The sequence below is a fragment of the Microtus oregoni genome, unplaced genomic scaffold (genome assembly GCF_018167655.1).
Source record: "Microtus oregoni isolate MIOR12 unplaced genomic scaffold, Mior012 000003F_ref0000135, whole genome shotgun sequence".
In the NCBI taxonomy this organism is placed as follows: Eukaryota; Metazoa; Chordata; class Mammalia; order Rodentia; family Cricetidae; genus Microtus; species Microtus oregoni.
Window position 1 is genome coordinate 41,799,024 of NW_024543062.1, and position 22,280 is coordinate 41,821,303.

Genomic DNA, 22,280 nt, shown 5'->3' on the forward strand with positions numbered 1-22,280 from the left:
AACGAGACACATATATACCACACACAGACTAAATTTAGAATATTGAGGCCAGGGAAATGACTCAGTGAGAAAAATGATTGCCACCAAGCCTGACAATCTGAGTTTGATTCTTGGGACCCACATGGTGAAATGGAGAACACACACACACACACACACACACACACACACTACTCATACATGCATATATATACACACAAATACACTTGCAAACACACACAAATATACATACATGCATATACACATACACAAATACACATGCAAATTTTTTCTTAAAAGACAGGGTTTCTCTGTGTAACAGTCCTGACTGTCCTGGAACTAGCTCTGTAGATCAGGCTGACATCAAACTCACAGAGATCTGCCTGCTTCTACCTCCTGAGTTCTGTGATTAAGGGGGTAAAGGGGTGTGTCAACACTGCTCGGCCCTACACTTGCAAATTTATCACACACACATACAGAAACATATACTCACATATATGTATATATATACACAAATATATATACATGCATAAATACACATACAAACATACACATATACAAATGTAGAGTGATCGTAGGCTCACATTTAAGTTTTTGCCTCCCAGAATGTTGAGAATTATGCTGCTAAGATCTGAGAATCTGAGTGAACGTCAGGCATGCATGTGCACACTACTGTTATCTGACATACGAAAGCCAAGTCTGCATCACGTCCCAGATGGGCAGGCTTCATTCATGTGTGAACATGAGTCTGTTTACAGTGCTCAAACTAAACACACAGAGGAGCCAAGATACTGGCGTCTAGCTTCTCCTTCTTCCTGCTGCAATCACAGCCCCATACATGCAGACAAAGGAGTTCTCCCGCCTGCAATTGTCTCTGATTGGCACAGATGTCTGGTAATCCCCGGGAAAGCCTTGCAGGTATCTTCCGTCAGCTTCTGAGAGATGGGCAGAAACAGCATGCTCAAGGCGTAATCACTGTAGACTTAAAATATCCATGAGAAGTCTCTTCCTTTATTACTGTTTGTTTTTTCTAAAAGGCTTATTATGAAGTTATGTTTCTTGCCTGTCTAGTAATCCCCTTGATGAACTCTTAATATTACCTAAGGAGAGCAATAGTACAGAGGCCATTTTCCAGTAGGTGCCTAAATCTCACATAGAAATTAAGGTTTCAGTTAGCAGACAGCTTGAAGATTCAGGGCACCTTGTCTGTCTTTGCACGTCCCTTGCAAAGCGCTGCTCCCTCTGTTTTCCACCACATTGACCGCCTCCCTGTGGGCGCTGTGCACACAGCTCACCTCTCATCCTTGATATGGAATGGTTCCTTTCCTTAAAAACACAGTTTCCTTAGAGAGACTTAGATCATTACTATTTCTACAGAGCACTGGGAAAGCCTGTAGCTGCGCTGCTGCAGCAGCCCCTGCCTGGTGGTATCGTCCGTCCTCCATCTGGGTAGGAGTGAGCAGCAGCCCCTGCCTGGTGGTGTCGTCTGCCCCCCATCTGGGTAGGGGTGAGCAGCAGCCCCTGCCTGGTGGTGTCCTCTGTCCCCAACCTGGGTAGGAGTGAGCAGCAGCCCCTGCCTGGTGGTGTCATCTGCCCTCCATCTGGGTAGGAGTGAGCAGCAGCCCCTGCCTGGTGGTGTCATCTGCCCTCCATCTGGGTAGGAGTGAGCAGCAGCCCCTGCCTGGTGGTGTAGTCCATCCCCCATCTGGGTAGGAGTGAGCAGCAGCCCCTGCCTGGTGGTGTCCTCTGTCCCCAACCTGGGTAGGAGTGAGCAGCAGCCCCTGCCTGATGGTGTCCTCTGTCCCCCACCTGGGTAGGAGTGAGCAGCAGCCCCTGCCTGGTGGTGTCATCTACCCCCCATCTGGGTAGGAGTGAGCAGCAGCCCCTGCCTGATGGTGTCGTCTGTCCCCCATCTGGGTAGGGGTGAGCAGCAGCCCCTGCCTGGTGGTGTCGTCTGCCCCCCATCTGGGTAGGAGTGAGCAGCAGCCCCTGCCTGGTGGTGTCGTCTGCCCCCCATCTGGGTAGGGGTGAGCAGCAGCCTCTGCCTGGCACCATTGCCCACGCTCCCTGCCTGGTGTCATTGCCCCTCCAGTATTTTCTATTTAAGAGCACCTGGATGGATTCACTCCTACTCTTATGGCTTAGTGTGAGAGAGTAGCATTTATACTGCGTGAGATATAAATGTGAAGTGAATAAGGCCTTTGTATCCAAAGCCATGGTGCCAGGCCATCTACAAGTACACAATGGGCCTGGCAAGAGGCCTCACGTGGGTAACTGCACTTGGTGCCGAGCCTGCTGACTTGAGATTGAGCCTCGGGAGTCACATGGTAGGAGAAAACTGACTCCCCCAAGTTGTCCTCTAACTGCCACCCACATACCCATGTACAAAGACACACTCACAGAGAAACCATATAAAGTAAATGTACACTCAGGGTGCGCGTGCAGGCACGGTTACATGGGGGCGTGTCATAGACACACAGATATTTGCAGTCAGGGTATTGCCGTTCCCCTAAGCTGGTACTTATGCACGAATGCAAAGGTAGGAGGCAGGGAAGTGGCTATAAGAGTCAGGGATGAGGGCAGGAGAATGGGTGAAGCTGATGAGTCACAGGGAAACTTGCAGGGTGCTGGAAATATCGCGGGAGGTGCAGTCGCCAAGGTGAGGCTTTTTGTCAGAACCCATCAACCACACACTTTAGATATGTGTGTCTTATTGTTAATTAACTTTGTCTCAAGCTTGCATTTTAATATATATCTAAGAAAACAAGGTCTTTGAACTTCTGCTTAGGTTGAAAAGGACTAGTTAATGATGATGGCATTGCTTTGCACCAGTATTCACTATTTACCTTGGGGGGGGGGGGTTGTACATGTTTTCTTCCCTTCTTACTTTGCCTAAATGGAAAATCAACCCTCACTGAGTTACTACAGCTGGAAGGAAGCGAACGCCAGTCGTGAGCGAACTGACAGCGGACTCCTAGAGTACTTAATTTCAGTGCCAATGCCTCTGGGGACTCTGCAACTTCAGTTGGAGTCTTAACTCGAGCTATGAATCATGAGTGCTGAGGGGAGGCAGGGAGACTGCAGCAATGCTCTCTGTTCTCCATTCAAAGGAACGATGCTCAGGATGGTTTGCGGAGCAGCTGGCTTGGAGAGGCCCCAAACCCACCAGCTACACCTTTCCCTTGTTTTCAGTGTTGACACTGAATGTTTTTTGAGTTAGTTTAAAGGAGTTTAAAAATGTGTGTGTGTGTGTGTGTGTGTGTGTGTGTGTATTAAAAGGGTCTTCACAAGCAACTTGGGCTGGTTTGTTTTGTAACTCAGAGCTTCCCCTACCCGCTTCTCACTGTACTCCCAAAGCCTCTTTTTGTCATGAATGTTTGGTGTCCAAGAATGTTTGGTGTCTTTGGCCATTTACACAATATTCTTATGCATTAGTTAGGGATTTCCAGAAAGATGAGACTGATACAAGATGACCACAGAAAGGGGAGAGGGAACCGGATGATGGCTGAGATGGTGTGGTACTCCACCACCTGTACGACTGTGTGGAGTTGAGACTAATGAGGCTGTCTCCATCCTCTCAACTGCTTATGGCTGCCACAGCCATTGGAAGGCAATGCAGGCTTTGTGTTCCTATCATGAGCGATTTATCGTTATGTCTCTGTGAAACATCACTAAATAAAGAATTTCCTTTGATATGCAATTATCATGAATCCGAATCCCTGCCCACGTTATTCAATAGTCTAGATTGTTCTCAGTTAATGTATTTCTTAGTGTTGGGCTATCCGATATGAGGGAAACTGTAGGTGTCAACATGCCTGAATCTAGAAACACCTAGACCTTTGGTAAAGTGGAATGCTGGGTAACCAGGTATGGTAACTCATTGCTTACACCAATGTCCAGCCTTCAGGAAGCTAAGGCAGACTGGTGATTTTGAGTTCAAGTCCAGCTGAGGTTGCAAAGTGAGACCCTGTCTCCTCACTGCCACCCCAAAGCAGTATGGGTGTCAGAGGGTGAGGAGAGCAATGGGCTGCTTAGGTGGGCAAGACTGTTCCCTAGTACAGCCGGGAATCCCGTCATCCTGTAGCCAGGAAGAACAGACACAGAAGGTATGTGGTTCTTGTTCACTTCCCTGCTCCCTTAGAACTAAAGCACACTTGTTCACTGGCACGGAAATTCCATGGAAAGGCCCAGGCGAGCTTTCTAGCCTTCTGACCCTGGGACTGACTCCAGCAGCTCCCAGTCCCTGGGCTTTCCACCACTGTCCTCAGCTTTCTGACCTTAGGACTTGGGCTCTGTGGCAATTATGCATCCCCAGGATCTTCATTCTAGAGGTGGCCTGTCAGCGGACTTCTTAGCAGCGTAATCATGTGATCCAGGTCTCTCTTCTCTACATATTGGTGTCCATCCCTAACCAATATATCAGACTAGCGTGTCAGACCAGTGGCAGCCATTGTGAATGTTCTTTACTCTAATCTGAAGATTTCCTACCTGCGGAACCATTTTGATGTGTTGTACCTGTAAGGCAGTAATGGTGCATCTCTGAGCCCTCTTATTTTCAAAACAGAATGCAAAACTGCTATGGAAATACTTTGCATCCTGTAACTGCCACAGCGACCACCTGATAAGCTAACTGGGGGCAGATGTCTCCAGATAGAACAGGGGCTAGACTGGCAGGGATTCAGTTCCTCGGTGCTCTTGTTTTATTAGAGCTATTGGTAAAGGGAAATTTTTTCCTATCCTGTCTTAAGAGCAATGTTAGGGGCCTATGAATTAAACTGGCAAAAAAGAAGAATACAAGAGAAAAATATTTGTTTAGACATCCAACTTGCTAAGCGATGTGTGAGTGAGTAACTGGAAGGGTTGGCTGGGGTGAGAAATTATATACCTAGTTTAATAGAGGAAACGGCACCAGGGAACAATGGGAAAAGAAAATGAAGGGAGCTTGGTTAGGAAGGACAATGGGGTTTCTAAAAGCGTGGATGAGAAATGAGTGCGACAGTGGTGGCTGGGTCCTGAGACGCAACCGAAGGGATTGATAAGTTATTTACCCTTTGCCTCTGTCCTGGGGCAGGAACCGCACTAAAATGGGAATTCATGCAGGATCTCTCAGTTTTGTTTCACTTTTAGTCAGATGAGGGATGCTCCAAGAAGGCTTCGTTTTGATGCTGACCCCCAGGCACACTTGGCTTGAAAGAACCTTGTACGTGACTGGAGGATCTCTGCCGGTCACTGCAGAACTCACTCTCTACTCTTTGTCCGTGACTGCCTCCACATCCTGGCATTGCTGGATGTACCCTGTACCGGCACTGCATTCCAGATGTTGGCACTGCATTCCAGATGCTAGAACCTACGGAGAATTTTGGGGATTTTAAAACTTCTGGGTGGACTGCACATTATAGGGACTATCAAAGTCTGTAACTAGAGAGGTCTTTGGTCGCTGGAAGCTTGAGCTTACCTTTGGGGCTAAGCCCCACCAACCCATGCATGATTCCTGTCTGTCAAGTCATTGCACCCCAGTCTTCAGCAGTGAGTCAGCCGTGGCCTTGGGGTGTCTTCAATCCCTGACTTCACACTGCCTTAAAGTCTGGCATCTGCGTGGTTTGTGGGCCCAGAGCCTGCCTTGCTTCCCGGGATAATGCTTAACGAGATACAGAAAACCCCAGTGTCCTCCCCTCCAACTTGCCTGGCTCTTCACAGTGGCCCCTTGAGGTCCAGTGTTCTTCCTGTTCCTGTTTCAGTAGTCTGGCTAGCCCCTTGTATAGTCACTCACACGTACTTGACAGTTGAGAAAAGCCTCTTCAGTTTTGTGCCTGCCGGTCCTCTGTCCTGTGCTTCTGGGAGCATGGCTCTTCTCTTCAGGATTCACATACAGGCTGAAAGCAGGCAGGACATTTGCTTGCCTTAGTGTCCCCAGTGCCTTGAAGGATGCTTGGCGTGGTCCTCGGTGTACATCTGTTTCCTTGTGCGGACTGCTTTGTTACAGGGGTGTGCGAATCCTTGGTAAGGCTGACCTTCGTTCTCATCTCGCTGACTTTACCCATTTGCCAGACTCATTGGTTACTTGATGGAGTTGATTGTTTTTCATTTGTTCTGGGGCCAGAATCTTCTATCACCCTTCCTGCTGGGACTCTGGGTCTTCCCCGGCAGTCTTTTATAGCTATTCTCCACCATCAGCAACATCTCCTTGCCTGTTACTAGGATGTATAACAAACAAAGACTGTGTAGAGTGATGGGTAAATATATACCGAACAGGATGGTGGGTGAATGCCACGTGTAACCTTGATCTCCTGCAGGATCCCATGGTTATTCAGCGTCTTCTTTTCAAGGATGGTTTGAATTACTTGGGTCACAAGTTGGGGTCACAGGAATGTCTTCCTTGATCCAGGCACTAAGCAAATATTAAAAGTTTGTCATAGTTTCTGGACCCCAGCTGGATGCATTCTTGGCTGTGGCCACAGTATCTGACAGAAGCAACTTAAGGGAGGAAGATTTGTTTTGGCTCCAGATTCGCGAGATCTCAGGCCATGCTTACAGGAGGGGCATGGTGGAGTTCATAGTGGTGTCCCTTCTGTAACAGCTTCTCAAAACAGACCAGAAAGCAGACAGAAACTTGGAAAAGCCTGCCCCCAGTGACCTTCTGAGAACCAAGCCCGCCTCCTAAAGGCTCCACAGTCCAGCAAACTAGTACTACCAGCTAGGGAACAACACTGTCATTGTGAGCTCCTGGGGCATCCCATAACAACTTCTAATGTGGGCCTCATAAATAGCTTAGATGCCACTTCCCATCTTACATATACATGCATTCTTTGAAGGTCACCAACATAATCTTCCTGAATTATTGCTGGGTATAAAAGACATGGAATGAACAAGCAGTATGGAAGACTGCTATGCTGTTGGATTTCCAGCCATATGCCATACGGTGCTTTTACTACAAGGTAGGGTACCATCTAGTCCAGAGGCAGTTTTCCTAAGGTAGCATGGCATTTTTAAGAGTAGAATTATATCTAAAATAAATTATATCTTCTGTTCCAAATGGTATTAATTGTTGGGTAGGTAGTCAAAATCATTGACCACTGTAACTTGTGTAATGCTGAATTTTGCTCTAGTGGCTAGGTATCTAGTTTACAGTATACTTTGTAGTAAGCTGTAATAAACTATGGCTAGATCCAATGCGTTTTTCTTTTGCTAACTTGACTTTTACAGAATGCAAATCAGGTTGAGTCAAATCACCTCTGGCAGCCATGGCTGCTTGATAGGTTGGGTGTCTCAGTGAGAGGCTCATCATGTACTATTTCAGGGCCCCTAGGAACAGCACGTTCTTGGTTCCCTGCCGTATACAGGGACACAGGTAACTAGGCTGTGACCAGGCCAGTAAGCAAGGTGAGTAAACTTCAGGAGGCGGAGCTTGCTGGAGGAAGGTCACTGGGGGCAGTAAGCCTCACAGCTGCTCTGTCATTTTCTCTTCCTGTTCAACCACTGGAATTCTACCACACCCTCCCTGCCCCTGTTACCAGCATTCCTCCCCATTTTCCATCATTGTACTCTCTAGACTCTGGGATTCATCATGTATAGAAACTCAGAATGTTCCAAGGGGGAAATGGTGCAAAGATTGGAGCTTATGCCAGTGGAAGCCTCGATTGAACTTTGTTAATATCCAGGACCCACTGCCTCACTCTGTTAAAGCATTGGCCGTTGTTGGACCAAGTAGACTGTTGATACATGAAGGGTCCTTGTCCTGGAAGGATTTCTCCCTGCTGCAAGAAAACAAGAAATCAAGGACATTACCGGGCCATTTCCATTCTGTACACTGATTGGTGCATTGGCTATGATACAGTATAAGTTAGTGGCCTAGGCAGATAAAATGCAATGATAATTATTTTACCCAATCTCATTTCAAATATCTCCCTCAGGTATCATGTAGCTAGGCTACCTCAGAGAGATAAGCTTTTTCAGCAGGAAAAAAGAAAAGCAACATAGTGTGGAGTTTAATCTTTGAGATTTCTTTCAATGCTACCATTAAATTTAGGTCCTTGTAGAATGCCAATTGTGCTAAGTATAGATTGGGTGGATGTAACTAGTATCACGCTGTGGTTCCACAGAGGCCTGATTTGCCCTGTGGCCAAGGAATGGATGGGAACATCTAACTGTGAATGGAGTAAGCTGACCTGGGTTGTTTAGTTCGTCACATCCTACTTATGCGCAAGTTCATGTGCCTGGATTTATACAAAGCTATTAGAATTGTCAAAGTTCCCTGTTACAGACCTTTGCTATTTCACCTCTCACTAAATTTATTCAAATATATTACCACACCTGTATTTTATAAACATGTACAGATCACATAGTCCCCCCAAAAATCTTATTTTATAAATCTGCCAATAATATAAAATTGTTCTGGATCCCTGATACCAAAGTTTCCTAAAGCTAATGTAATTAATATGCAATGAAGGTATTGGTCAATCTGCATAGTGTAGACAAGATACTGTGTGTATAACCAGGCACTGTTTTATGAGGTCAGGCTTGAACAGAAGTCTGTCTTGTAAGCTGTAATGTTCTGGAACATCTTGCCTGGCCACTGCTCCTCATTGTGTGGTCTCTTTTCCTCTTTGATCTCTACTTTATGTTCTTTGAAGAAATAAATTGCAGTGACATTTTTAAAAATTGGTCCAATATATTTTAGCCTATACTTGTTCTTGTGCATTCTACCAAAGTACTCTCGTTCCTTTTAAAATTTAATGAGTATTTTATTTGAGTATCCAATCTTGCTCTCAAAGAAGGCAGTGCCAAACACAGATTCTCAAGGCAATTGCCAGTGTGCGTATTTGTATAGCACACTTGACAAGACCTTTGAACGTCTCCTCCAGCCTGAGCGGGCAGAGCTCCTGCTCCCTGTCTTGGATGCTGGTTTGCTTCTATGTTCACGACAAAGGAGGAAGAGTGTGTCACCCTCAGCTTCAGGGCACCGCCTCATGGATTCTCCTCTTTCCACCTCACTCATCACCCCCATCACTAATTAGAGTCCAGAAAAGAGGCTGTGACGCCATACGGGTTGGCCGAGTGCAGAACCAAGCAGGGTATAAATTAGACATGCCACTGTCAAAGAGGCTTTCAGGGTTGTAGCATTAAAAATAAGAATTGTACTCCCTCTCTGCCTCTGTGGTACTTATTTGGATGGAGTTGGAAATTGAGTAGTATAATCTAATTTTAAGGAAACTTAACACAAATTATGTGAGCATTTCTCTGAGCATAAATTCATAAATCAAATTGCAGGTTGACTTTATTGAAAAATGATGGTGCTGCAGGCCTTGGAGCAGAACCAGGAAGAATGCTTGCATTTTCTATAGCACTCTGTTCAAAATGGCAGTCCTCTGATAACCAGGAAGTGCCTCTGGGCATTTTCCCTGGGCAAATTCCCTGCTCTTCTGCTCTGAGCAGAGAGGTGAACTCTCTTGACCTTCAGCCAGAATGCCACCATCTCTGCTTGACTGATGAGGTCACAGGATAAGAAAAGTTAAGTGACTTCCCTGGTGTCACAGTCAGAGGTGATAAGAGACAGAGAGGATTTTATCTGAGAGAGCTAGAGAGACCAAGTCTGCCATGCTTTGCCCTCATCAGACTGTTCCCCTGCTGTTACTTAGCACATGTCTAAAGAATAGGGAGAGCAGGAAACTGACAGCTATGATATTGGTGCCACAAAACACTCGTCTCCAGTTACATTTACAGCAAGGGTAAGGAAAGATTTCTCAGAAAGCTTCAGGATTCTATCATTTTAATATTTTTCTGTGATTTTTTTTCTGCTGCCATAGCTCAAAGTATCCAAGCCTTCCCTGTGTGCACATTCACATCAGTGGGTCAGGCTTCGGTTTGATCTCTGTCAGTGAAGTTAACACTAAGAGTAGCTAGGACTGTGATTTGTCAGCACACCTTGGGGAGTTTTGGTTTTGGTTTAAGAAAAATACATTAATTATCCTGGGTACAGCATTAGCAGAAGTGTCGCTGGACCCACATCTAGCTGCTCACAAGCTCAGTAAACAAAGATCTGGGAAGGAAAGCAGTCAGTTTTATTCAGAGTCAGGCATCTTGAGAAGATGCTGTATCATCAAAGGTGCTGGAAGGGTTTTTTACAGAGAGGGAAAAAAGAAGAAGACAAGTCGCAAGAAGGCTAGAAGACCCCAAGGTCTTCATTGTTAAGGACACATGTCTCCCTCTTTTGTTTGAGTTTCCATCAACCTCCTAGGGCTTCTTCCTGTAGTTCCTTAAGCAAACATCACTTTTGCGAAGTCCACTTCACAGTAATTGACGCAATTAAAATTAAAAGTCAACGAGGAGATTAGACAGTGAGGACAGTGTCCTGCTCTGATGTGATTGGAAGCTCACCATGTTATGGGTTTTTCAGACTTATAGAAAGGTTATTCAACAGTGAGCATCATAATCATTTAGGTGTGGCTTCTCTTTAGGAAGTGAGCCATAGGAAGGGTAAGTAACCTTGCATAGGGCGAAGGGGAGACTATGCCACCTCTTCAGGGTTTTCATTTCTGCATTTGGGATCTTCCATGGCAGCAATGCACCTACTTTCCTCTTTCTAATTTCTACATAATAACTTTCCTGAACCCATGGTTCACACTTCTGTGATTATCATTCTGTTCTTCAGTCTGGCATTGACTTTCCCTGTATGGTTTAAATACCTTGCTAGAATCTGCAGTGGGGTATATCCTAAACAAATGTCATCTCTACTTCTCTTGGTGACACCGTGCTCTTAACAAGGCTTTGTTTTGACATCTTGACTCTTGCAACCTCTTCATTGCAGTAATTGCCCAGCTCTACTCTATGTGAGTGAGATCTCCTACGAAGAAGCCCTGTCTGTAAAAACTGATTGACCAGTTAGGACTGTAGTGGTATGGACAGGGAGGGACACTGCCGGTCTTCCAGAAGCTGATTGCCTTATCTTAGGTTAGCTTTAGCCCTAAAGTTAATTCCTTTCCCCCTCTATCAAACTAATATCCTATAACTATCTAATGATAGTCCATCTAGTGTGACAGTTGTCCAGGCCACGGCTCCTCTTTGTCTAACATGGCAGTTGTCCAGGCCACGGCTCCTCTCTGTCTAACATGGCAGTTGTCCAGGCCACGGCTCCTCTCTGTCTAACATGGCAGTTGTCCAGGCCACGGCTCCTCTCTGTCTAATGTGACAGTTGTCTATGCCACGGCTCCTATCTGTTTTACATGGCAGTCTGCTCATGGGTCCTTCCAACCTGACCCAGATGGATCAATCTTACTCTCAAACATTTTGGTGTTTTTCCATTGCCTACTATAAAACCAAATGCCTGGTATTGTCCACAGCCCTCAGTCTATAGCTGGTGCTGTCTTCCTTCCCTGTGGGATTTGCTGTCCTGTACTATGGACGAGAACTTAGAGCACAGGCTTTCTGAGAAGGACTTACTTATTTCATCTTTGCCATATTAGGAATAACATGGAGCTTCACTATGTTACTGTGCTATTTCCTCATTTATTTTCTTCATTTATCTTTGATCATGCTAGGCATCCAACGAGGGCCCAAGGCATGTTGGGAAGCATCCTAGTGCTGAGCTACTGTTTTCTTTCTTTTGAAGGTGTCTTTGTCAAAGAACAAACATAAAGGAAGAGCAAACACTGTAGAATTCTCTTAGAAGACACCTTTAAGTCTCTGTAGTATTAGACCCAACCCTCTAACTGATGTGAAAGGTGGAAGAGTAACTAGACCATGGCTGCAGTGTTTCCTTGGATCATACTGTTGTCTTAGCAGGAAACAGCCTGCCCAGCCTTCTGCTCTGCATGCATAGTCTTCTCTATAGTTCAGATTGTCCACTAACATCCTCAACTCCTCCAGTCTTACTGACACGGTGAAACAAAGCATAAGTAGCCAGAACTCTGAGCTCTAATTTGGGGCTCTCTGTAGGCAGACCCTAATTCTTAGCTACAAAGACTAATCTAAAAAGTTGGGTGTAGTGGAATGCACTTGTAGTCCCGGCAATGGAACTGATGTGAGGTGAAGGGCAGGTCCCCTGTAGCTTGCTGACAGGAGGGCTTGCTGGCCAGCTATGTCTAGACTGTTGGTGAAGTTCTGGACCAATAAGAGATGCTGTCTCAAAACAAAAGCGGACAGTGGCTATTGACACTTGAGGTTGTCCTGTGACTTCTAACTGCATGTGAGCACACATATATGCTTATATGCCACATAATAGACACTTATCTACCACGTACATGACAGACCACTCAGATTAGTGATTGGAGATATAGTTGACTCTGAAATGGCATTTCTGAATGATGTATTATTAATTTCACTTTCAATAAAATATTAAAATAGGTGCTTTTAACACACAAAAAATGTTTCTTTTTTAAGCACTTAACTTTACCAGTGATTAATTTAATTTGTATTGCACATCTGTGGTGCCCTCCTCCCATCTTGTTTGAGGCAAGGTCTCTTGTGTTTCTGCTACTGTGCTGGATGCCCAATGAGCTGGGCACTTGCATCCCCGCTTCTCATCTCCCTACAGATTGGGAAGCTGGTATTACAGATGTGACTGCCAGTTCCAGCTTCTGAGATTTCTCATGGGTGTGGGAATCTGAAGTGAGGCTGCCAGGCAGGTAAGCACTTTTACCCTCTGAGTCAGCTCTTTGGTACAAAATACACTGTTGGTGTTCAAACTGTGTTGCTTCTTTGAGCATTTAAACTTTTTATTTTAACCATGTATATATCAAAGAGGGTGATTAATTTAATTTCACAAAGGAAATTAAATTGGAAATATAAAAGTTCATGACAAACAGTTTTTTTCAGAATCATGACTCATTAATAAGAAGCAGAAAGCATATGGGCGGGCGCTTTAGACTGGAAACAGACCTGGGGAGCTTTTGTTGCAAACCTGAGGCACTGAGGCGACCCTCAAACCTATTTCAATTTCAATAAGTATCTATGTCTCCCCTTGATACCAGGGCAGTCTATACACCCTTCCCCTCAGATATGTAGTTTCTGTTAGTTCTTCACTAACGTTTGTGATAAATGAGTTGAATTTGCTTTTAGGAGCTGGGCAGCATCACTCCACAGTAGAGTACATTCCTAGCACATGTGAAGTCCTGGGTTCATTCCCTGCACTGCCGAAAATCTCACAAAGTATAAGCTTTCAATCAGGCGAGCCTGAATAACCATGGAATTGAAAGAACCGAGTGGTGATTTCTCTGTGGAGTTGTCCCTTGCCTGCAGTCCTTTCGGTTGGTTGCTGCTCTGCTTTTGTTGCAGCTGGCTTATCCTCTTGTTCTTTGGTCTCTTTTAAAGCTAATTGATAAGAATGATCTCACTAAAGGTGTTTGGAGGAAGAGATAAAGAGATGGGTTTGTGTGCTCCTGCCTGTGGGCTGTTTCAATCACCTCTGAGAAAGGAGCACATTTGTCTGCCTGCCTGAAGCTGTCACAATGAAGCCAGCAAAAGGGAAATGATGCTGGGAGATAATTTACTAGCCATGGAAGCCTGAGGACCAGAGTTTGGGCTCCCTAGTACCCAGGCGAATGCCTGCTAGGTGTGGTTGCTTCCTCAGGGGAAAGAGACAGGGAGCCCTTGGGTAAACAAGCTGGCTAGGCTGGCTGATGGGTAAGCTCTGTATTCAGTGGAGAGAGCCTGCCTCAACTAATAGCTTGGAGAGAAGCTAAGGGAATTCCTGACATGTGCCTTTCGTTTTCGTGTGTGTGTGTGTGTGTGTGTGTATCACAGATAATAACAAAAACATTGAAATCAGCAGTAAATATTGAGGTAATAGGATATGTTAATTCCCCCTGATTTGGCCATTACACAATGTGAGCATGTTTTGGAACATCACCTTGTGTCCCACACATTTGTAGGAGTATTATGTGACAATGTAAATAACAAAATGTAAAGATATAATTAAGAAAGGAATGGTCATAAAACAAGTGGGCTATGCTTACACAGAGCACCTGGTCTATAAAGTTGCCACTATCTTACTGTGAATTCTTTAAGGGAGACAGAGAAAAGTAAGCGACTGATTTCTCACCAGGCGGTGCAGAAAGCCTACAGTCCCAGTGGTGATTATTTAAAGTTGGACCCAGAGTCAAGACTTTTGAATAATAGTGTGTTTTAACTAATCCACATTTCAACTTCTTCTAATGGATTAATTAGTTTCATTTGCATTATTTTTCTCCCTCAGAAATTAGCACATGCATGAATGCTAGATGCCTGTGAGCTTGCTGCTCTCCTGGAGAAGACTGGTGCTGAGTGGTGACCTTTGAGAAACAGCTCTTTGACCTTCTTGCTGGCCCTGCCCTTTGGCTCTTGGTCCACGATGGAGACGCTCTCCCAGGATTCCCTGCTGGAATGTCAGATCTGTTTTAATTATTACAGCCCGCGACGAAGGCCCAAGTTGTTGGATTGCAAGCACACTTGCTGCTCGGTGTGCCTCCAGCAGATGAGGACCAGCCAGAAAGATGTAAGGTGCCCCTGGTGCCGTGGCATCACCAAGTTACCCCCAGGCTTCTCTGTATCACAGCTGCCCGATGACCCCGAGGTCCTGGCCGTCATCGCCATACCGCACACTTCTGAGCACACCCCAGTCTTCATCAAACTTCCAAGCAATGGGTGCTACATGCTGCCCCTGCCCATCTCTAAGGAGCGCACGCTCCTGCCAGGAGACATGGGCTGCCGTCTGCTGCCAGGGAGCCAGCAGAAGTCCCTCACCGTGGTGACCATTCCTGCAGAACAGCAGCCCCTGCAGGGTGGAGCTCCCCAAGAGGCTGTGGAGGAGGAGCCTGACAGGCGGGGTGTGGTGAAGAGTTCCACATGGTCTGGCGTGTGCACTGTCATCTTGGTGGCCTGTGTCTTGGTCTTCCTCCTGGGCATTGTGCTACACAACATGTCTTGCATCTCCAAGCGCTTCACTGTGATATCCTGTGGTTGAAGTCTGTCACGGGGATGCCTCTTGTGGGTACCAACTTAAGGGGTGAGCAGGTGTTGGTGATGGGATCCCTGTGATGAGATGGGGGTGACACTGACCATTTGGTGCAAGCGCTGGCCTCTGATTGGCCACTTGATTCACCTGCAGACAAGAGCAGAGGGTGAGGTCTCAGCGAGATCCCAGGAGAACTGTTTGGAGATGGTGAAAGCTGTGAAGATGCGTGCATGCTTCCTCATAATTGTGTATTCGATGGGGTGTAATTTATGATTTTCCAAAATTATTTCCCCAATTTAGGCTATTCTACTTAGACATGAAACTGTACCTGTGGGTGTGATGAGCTCTCTCAATACGGTAGATGGTAGGCTAAATCAGATGCTATGTGTGGCAAATAGAATTAAACCTCAAATTCATATTAAAAGAAAAACAGTCTAGTGAAGACAAAGAGCTGGTGTGCAAGTATGTGTGTGTGCCTGCAGCCTGGTCTTCCTAACACTTTGATAAATTTTGTATGGGACCCAAATCAAAATATCCAAAACAGACGTTTTGGTTGTCTGAAGAAAGTGTTTGAACACGTGTCTCCAGTGTGTTGGATATTGTCATGTTCCTTCATTTCTCTTCCTTTGTGACTGAGCTTGCTCTGTGTTTGAGGAGCTGGAAGCCCAATGGGTGAGTGGCAAACTGGGAAAGAAGGGAAAATGCCTAATTCCCCAGGAAACCTTTCTGCCAATTTTTCTCAAGCCATCTCACAAAATAAGAATTTAAAATGTAAATATTGTGAATCTGTGTGTGTATTTTGTGTGTACAAATTGATTTACCTCAGATGTTTGAGTTTTTCCTGAAGAATCCTTGGGGGAAGACTGTGGGCAAGTATAAGCCACGTTTCTAAAACACTGGCCTCCTCGCCAGTGCCTAGATCTTCTCCTTCGAGAGTCTGCCACACATCCCCTGCAGCACCCACTGGCTGCTGTGCTGTGTGAGATCCTGCCAGGAAGACATGGGTGGGGATTGTCAGGAGAACTCGTTATTTCCCCCAGTTTGGAGATTTTTGTGTGAAATCCCCAAGTGTTGCTAATTAATGCCACACCTAGATGGGCATTTTCACAGACCGTCCTTGGTGGTCATTTTTTAAGATGTTCCTTTAAGAGTTAATCTGTCTAGTATTGCAATTTCATCTTGTTGGAATCAGCAAGAAATTGTTCTGTGTTTCAAAACGTCTCTACTGACAGAAGTGGCATGATAAAGAAAAGCTCGTGTTCCCTGTGTAAGCGGACAGGTTTCTCATGAGTGCGCAACTGTCTGGAAATGTGAAATCATGAGATAAGACTAGTTAGACTGAAAGGGTCAGTCTCTGTCCCTTGCTGTGTGTGTATACAGAAAGAGCTGTGGGCTCTACAGTCTTCTTGGAATGCCTTTTCTGGAACTAGGAAGCTATTGGTATTGTCAAAGAAGCTTTGCTGTTCTTTGAAATCCCTGAAATGGTGGGAAGGATGGGAAAGGCAATGGAAAGGTAAGCATTGACCGGAGGCCTCTAAAAAGCAAAATCAGGAACCATCTGTAAGATGGAGGCAGCATATTTGCATGCTAGCCTTCGTCTCCAAACAGTACAAAGATGTATACTAAAGTGATGGCGTTGCTATGGGGAAACCCAAAAGAATACTAGCTAGAATGCAAAGCTAGCAATTGGCATGAACGTTCACCATCAAATTACGAGCTCTGGTTTTTTAAATCCTTCACATTTGTAAGACCTTTAAAAATGTATTTGAGGGCTCAAACTAGAAATTAGGTTAAAATCCCATTTTATTGTGTAAGCTATTGGGCATTATACAACAAATAATCTAGGATTTATTTGGTATTAATAATTTAGGTATCATATTATCTAAATACTGTCCTCTATTATGTAACATAATATACTGTTGGGGTAGTGTCAGTTGCTCAAACTCCCAGGCTGCTGGAATGCATGCCTGACCTAATTTTGATTTCTCTCGGACGGGGAAAACACACATAGACAGAGATGTTGCATGAAGGATGTTACGTTTCCAAGGAACTTCAACCCTTGCAATTTTAAGACAAAGCATATTTAAATTAATGTGTGAGAGATATCTGCATACCTTTCTACAGTAGAAAATGGCTGATCCCTAGTGCAGTGTGTGATAGGGTTCTAGCTGTTTAGGGCGCTATTTATAGAATAATGTGTGTGCATATGGTGTTCTGTGTTTTCACAGCAAAGCGGTATAGTAAAAAGTCCATTTTACTTAAAAACAGTGCACACTAGACACTGGAGCTTCAATGAAACAAAATCAGTTGCTCCTTGGTAGATTTTTGACCTCCAGCCTGGCAGTAACAGCCAAGTGAGGGCTTGTGGATGTGTGCTTCTAAGAAACATTGAAAACTGTTGAAATGAATTCTGCCTAGAGTTTGCATATGTGCTTGTTAGGAGGTGTGTGTGTGTGTGTGTCAGAGGAGAGAGAGAGAGAGAGAGAGAGAGAGAGAGAGAGAGAGAGAGAGAAGCCTGACAGTTTCTATATACTTGAGGTCTCAGCTTCTTCTGGATTTTCCCCACATCATTAAAAACCTATCTACCCCATGTGACACAAGCATCCAGGACTTAGAGTCACATGTCAATGGCAAGAACAGAAGATACAGCTGAAAGGAGCCTCCAGTGACTTCATCTTGTCGATGAGCTCATGGCGGAGTGGGGTGGGAGTGGAGATGAGTGTGCAGGTTGTAATTTTGCAGCTAGAGGATGAGACCTGTGCACTGCTGTGCCCTAGGCACGTCAGCTTCTCTGCCAGGCTATGATTCTTCACAGGGTCTATGAATACCCTTTGCTTTGTCAGGTAGTGCTTTAAGGATTGTTTAGAGATTAATTTCTCTTTAGGTAACTTCCTCTCTGAAAAGGAGGGTTGATTTAGGGATGAATCTGAATATTGGAAGAAAACTTCTGAACTGTGTAATTTGAATATTTAGAAATGTCAAACATTGGCCAGGACCCTATCCCCATATGCCAAGGACAATGAATGTTGTGTAAATAGTAACTTATAAGAAGCATGAATTTCCTCTTTATTAATGATCTTGACATAAGCAAGAGAATGCTTACTACGTTAAGTAGAGCCAAGTATGCCAGCTCATATGTTGTCTTTCGAAAATCTTTGTATAATGACATGGGACATAAATTGTAATGACAAGGGCAAATTGTCTTTGAGTTTCAATTTAAGGTATCTTCTTTAGACATATAATTAGAGTTCACCCCTCGCATGACTCATAGAGTGGGCCTCTTGGAGTGGCAGCTGGGTGTTGCTACAGCTCCTGGACTTTTCTAGGTCAGTGCTGTTGGACAGAGGAAATTGCTCTGTAATCTGTGCACTAGTCCCATGGCTGTTGGGCAACCGAGTGGCAATGACTGAAGAAGTGGCGTTTATATGGTATTTAATTTTAAGTAACTTAAAATTAAACATTCCTGTATGGTTATGGCTACCACATTGACCATGATGACATCCAAAGGCTTACAAAGTAGCAGCAAAACCAAGAGAGAGTGTGCAGTTTCCGAAGGAAATTCCTTTGCAAGTTTAGAGAAGTTTATGAGCTCTGGGGGTTGAGCGAGATAATATAATCTCACCCATTGTCATTTGGGGTTATTATTTAGATACTTAGGACCAAGGAATGAGCAGCGAAGCTTAAATCGGGCTTTATGAAGCCCCTTTTCTGGGACCATTAGCTGCATGTGACTCTGCTGCCCAGAGTTCCTAACTAGATCGTAGCTGTAACATTTTTGACTTGCAAGTTGTGCATGACCTGTGCTCTGAAACTGTGTTTAGGGTCTCGTGGACAAAAGGAGTCAATGTTACAGAAAATCAAATAAATAAGAATCTGACCAAATCCCTGCTCCCTTCTGATCTCTTTCCCGACTTCATCACCGTATCAGTGAGGTGGGAAATCTGAGAGCAAGCATGCTTTGTAGCGTTCAGGGTGTTTGTGATTGTCCTTGAAGTCAGCCAGTTTGTCATTGTATTTGGTGTGGCCATATGTGGGTGTAATTTTCTGGATGCCAGGCTAAAATGGAGGCACTATTTTTAGGCTGAGAAGTGACATTGTCTCAGTGTCTCTCTTTTTAAATTTAGTTGTCATTAGAAGGTTTGAAACTTTGCACAAAGGCACTTTTACATTTTTCATAGTTAAAAAGGAAAACAAACATGGCCCAGTGGAATTTAAAAACTGGAAGGTTACTACAGCTGCTCTGTAGAATTGCTTTTAAGTGAGTAAGGGGAGCAGAAAATTGAGCTTGAGATACATGCTTCTGTGTAAAGATCAGACTGTGGCTGATAGGCTAGACTTTATTCATGCTTAGATTTGACTTAAAGTGTTCCCGTGCCTTCATCAGAAAATTTGTGTTATGTCAAAATTGCCTAGCCTGCCTCTTCATTGCTCTCCCAATGTGTGAAACCAAGTGTGTTTGCTTCAGTGCAGCAGGGTTGGGCTGGGTTTCTAGTGCTGCAGCATTTGGTAGGGAAGACAACTCCTTGGGGCTCATCTTTTTGTATCTAATGTTGGCCGAATGGTATTTTCTTAAGTCTGTTGGAAATTAGGAGGGCAGAGGGTATCTGTATGCTATGGGTTATACCCACACAACTACAGTGCTCTTTCTGAAAAGAATGATGCTGTGGACCAGGCAGGATTTTATAACTACACCAGGCTTCCAGCCCACACCCTGAACCTTCATGAAGAAGTTGCTTCTTGACATCTCCACCACACTCAGTGAAACATTCAAGGCGATCTTCACCCAGACAGAAGCTACAGGCAACAATGAGACACAAGGGATACTTTACTCAAGGTGTTTATTTGAAGGAGATAGTTGCTGGATCTTTTTCAACCTGAAACTCTTGAAAAATAAGTGGAAATTCAAGCCATTTTTTTTCTGACACAATTGACTTACTATATACCCTACTATACACACACACACACACACACACACACACACAATTTAGCTATAATTGGAGGTAAAAATAACATAGAGAAAATTATCAATACTATTTTTTCATTCATGGATCTCAAAATTCTGAATTTATATGTTAATCTTTAAACAGCTGCTATGATCTCCATATACTGTGTCAAACCAATTGTCTTGGGGAGTGTCTTAAGACTGTTCCATATGTACAGAGGTGGGTAATTCCACAACATCACTGGAAAGCCAATTATGACTGAGGCGCTGAGCAGATGAGGCATTTAATCTTTTAATTCTGACTTGTAAAAAGCTTGTCTTTTTTCTTTTTTAATCCCTGTTATGTGTCAAGATTGTAAACCACTGTCCCCGAACTCCTCCAGTGTGACTCAGTTTCTCTGCATGCTTCCTTGCTTGCTCTGCACGGTCTTTTGATTTTTTCCGTACTCACTGCCTGGGGTGTCCCCATGTGTGGCTCTCACCCTGTAGTGGTGCTTGAAAATGCTGATTTAATTATCTGGATTTTAATGTAAGAAAGTTTTGGGTTTTTTAATATTCATGTTATGTTTTCAGGGACAATCAGTTATTAGGACATCACTGAGGCCTCCTGAGAGCCCCACCAGCAGGGCTATCCCTTTGTTCTTTACAATCACAGCCTGCATCTTTCCAGGATCACTAGGGAGGGTTGCAGCCCACAGGACAGTCTCTTATCATCTTCCTGGCCAGCTATTCACTGTGTTATTCTAACAGGAGCTTTCTAATGGGACTGTTCCGTCTTTAATTTAAACATTTGCTTTTTGATAATCCAGTAGAAAATGGTTAGATATGTCGGTGGCAAAGAAATGTGGAGTAGAAAGAGAAAAGAAACAGATGTGACAAATAAGTCCTTCAGGGGACAAATTGGTATCTATGAACTGTGACAGAAGGTGGAGACTGTTGACATACGAGTGTCTAGGTGGGCTCAAACACAGCCTGCTGCCAAGGAGCCCTGCCCGAGGATAGGCAGATGTGCCTGGAAAAGGAGATACTGTTTTTAATAGAGAGAGAAATTTGTAATGAGATTATGGCTTCAGAAGAAGATTTGGCACTGTATGTCCACCATAGTAGAAGCCAGCTGAAGACGGTTACCTGGGTTGACGTCATCAAACCCCACCGTTACATCGTGGAGCACCAAATTCAGCTCAGGATGCTGAGGTGAAGACAAAGGGAAAGGGCCTGACTAAGGGGTTCCCAAGGAGTGCTCTTCCTTCCTGTCATCCTTTCCCATGCTCTTGAGTTATCAGGGCTGTAGAAAATTCCAGAGCCTGCTGTGAGCTGGGCAGAGAGCTGGTCATTCCAGTGAGCTCTGACCCTCTTTGCTGTGGAAACTCCTAGTTCCACGAGGCTGCTGTGACTTGAGTACTACTGTGGAAACAGAAGTTGAAGAATGTGATGCTTCTATTCCGGCTGCTGCCATTCATTATATCCATGTGTTTCTCCATGGTTTGTGTGTCCTCGCTCGATGGTTAGAGCTGTGGAAATTGCTTTCAGCTTGACAGGTTGGCCTCAAACTCCCAACAGAAGATAAATGTATAACCACCATCTTGTTTCCATTCTTTAAGCTCCACACATGGGCTTCCTAGTCTTGGATAACTTCAGTCAAATGGTGAGGTCATTGTTGGTCTGCAGCTGTAAGTTTCAGTTCCTGACAGGCTTCCTTTATAATCATGGAGACTATTTATTCGGGGAGCTTTTCTTTTAAAGGGCCAAATTGCCCTACAGATAAATGAGCTTCACTGCAGTGTAGAAATTCTTGTCCAAATGTTGCCAAATACTGACTTCATAAGGGGAATATCAAGCTGCTGTTTATTAATCTGAATGTCTTAAAAGCATTCCTGCTTGCTCTCTCTGTTATAGATGGTGTCTCAGCCAGTCTCAAGTTTTTCCAATGAACTGATTTTAATATATGGTATTTTTGTATGCCAAACTGGTGTCTTGTCCTTTGTATATGTGGTAATGTTCATTTTACGACTATTGTTAAAACACATTTGCTATGATTAAAATTCAACATGATTTCAAGTAGACTCGTGCATTGGACTTTTTCCCTCCTCCTTATCCCACAAAAGGAAAAAAAAATGACTGTGACTTTTATCATCCTGGAAAATTTTAATAGATGGGTATTGAAGCAAGACAGCCCCAAAGTGGAGGGTTGTATGGAGAGGTGACTTTCACGTGACTTCGGAGAAGCTGAAGAACAGGTTTGTAACCAGGAGCTGGAGGCAGCTTCTACGGCTTGAGTGACTTCACCCTGTCCTCACTACTGAGGAAGGACAGAACATGCTGAGGCTCGGGGGCCAGCAGCCACCTTGCCGAGGTCCCTGCTTTGCCTGCTGGCTCTGGTGTGGAACCGTGACTTCAGAGGAGCGCTCTTGATGCCGGCAGACTTCGCACAGCACT

General features: G+C 44.6%; 1 protein-coding gene across 2 annotated transcripts in view; it reads left to right on the forward strand.

Moving 5' to 3' along the window:
* Window positions 1-21,897, forward strand: part of Rnf152 (ring finger protein 152) — a 73,133-nt gene extending 51,236 nt beyond the window's left edge. The window contains exons 3-4 of one of the 2 annotated variants that reach the window (XM_041648361.1): window positions 12,506-12,596; window positions 14,165-21,897. In XM_041648361.1, coding sequence (XP_041504295.1) covers window positions 14,300-14,911 — 612 coding nt within the window. In that variant the 5' untranslated portion in view covers window positions 12,506-12,596; window positions 14,165-14,299 and the 3' untranslated portion in view covers window positions 14,912-21,897. The remainder of the gene's footprint in view (window positions 1-12,505; window positions 12,597-14,164) is intronic. The other variant, XM_041648360.1, reaches the window with a different exon arrangement.
* Window positions 21,898-22,280: the final 383 nt, after the last annotated feature.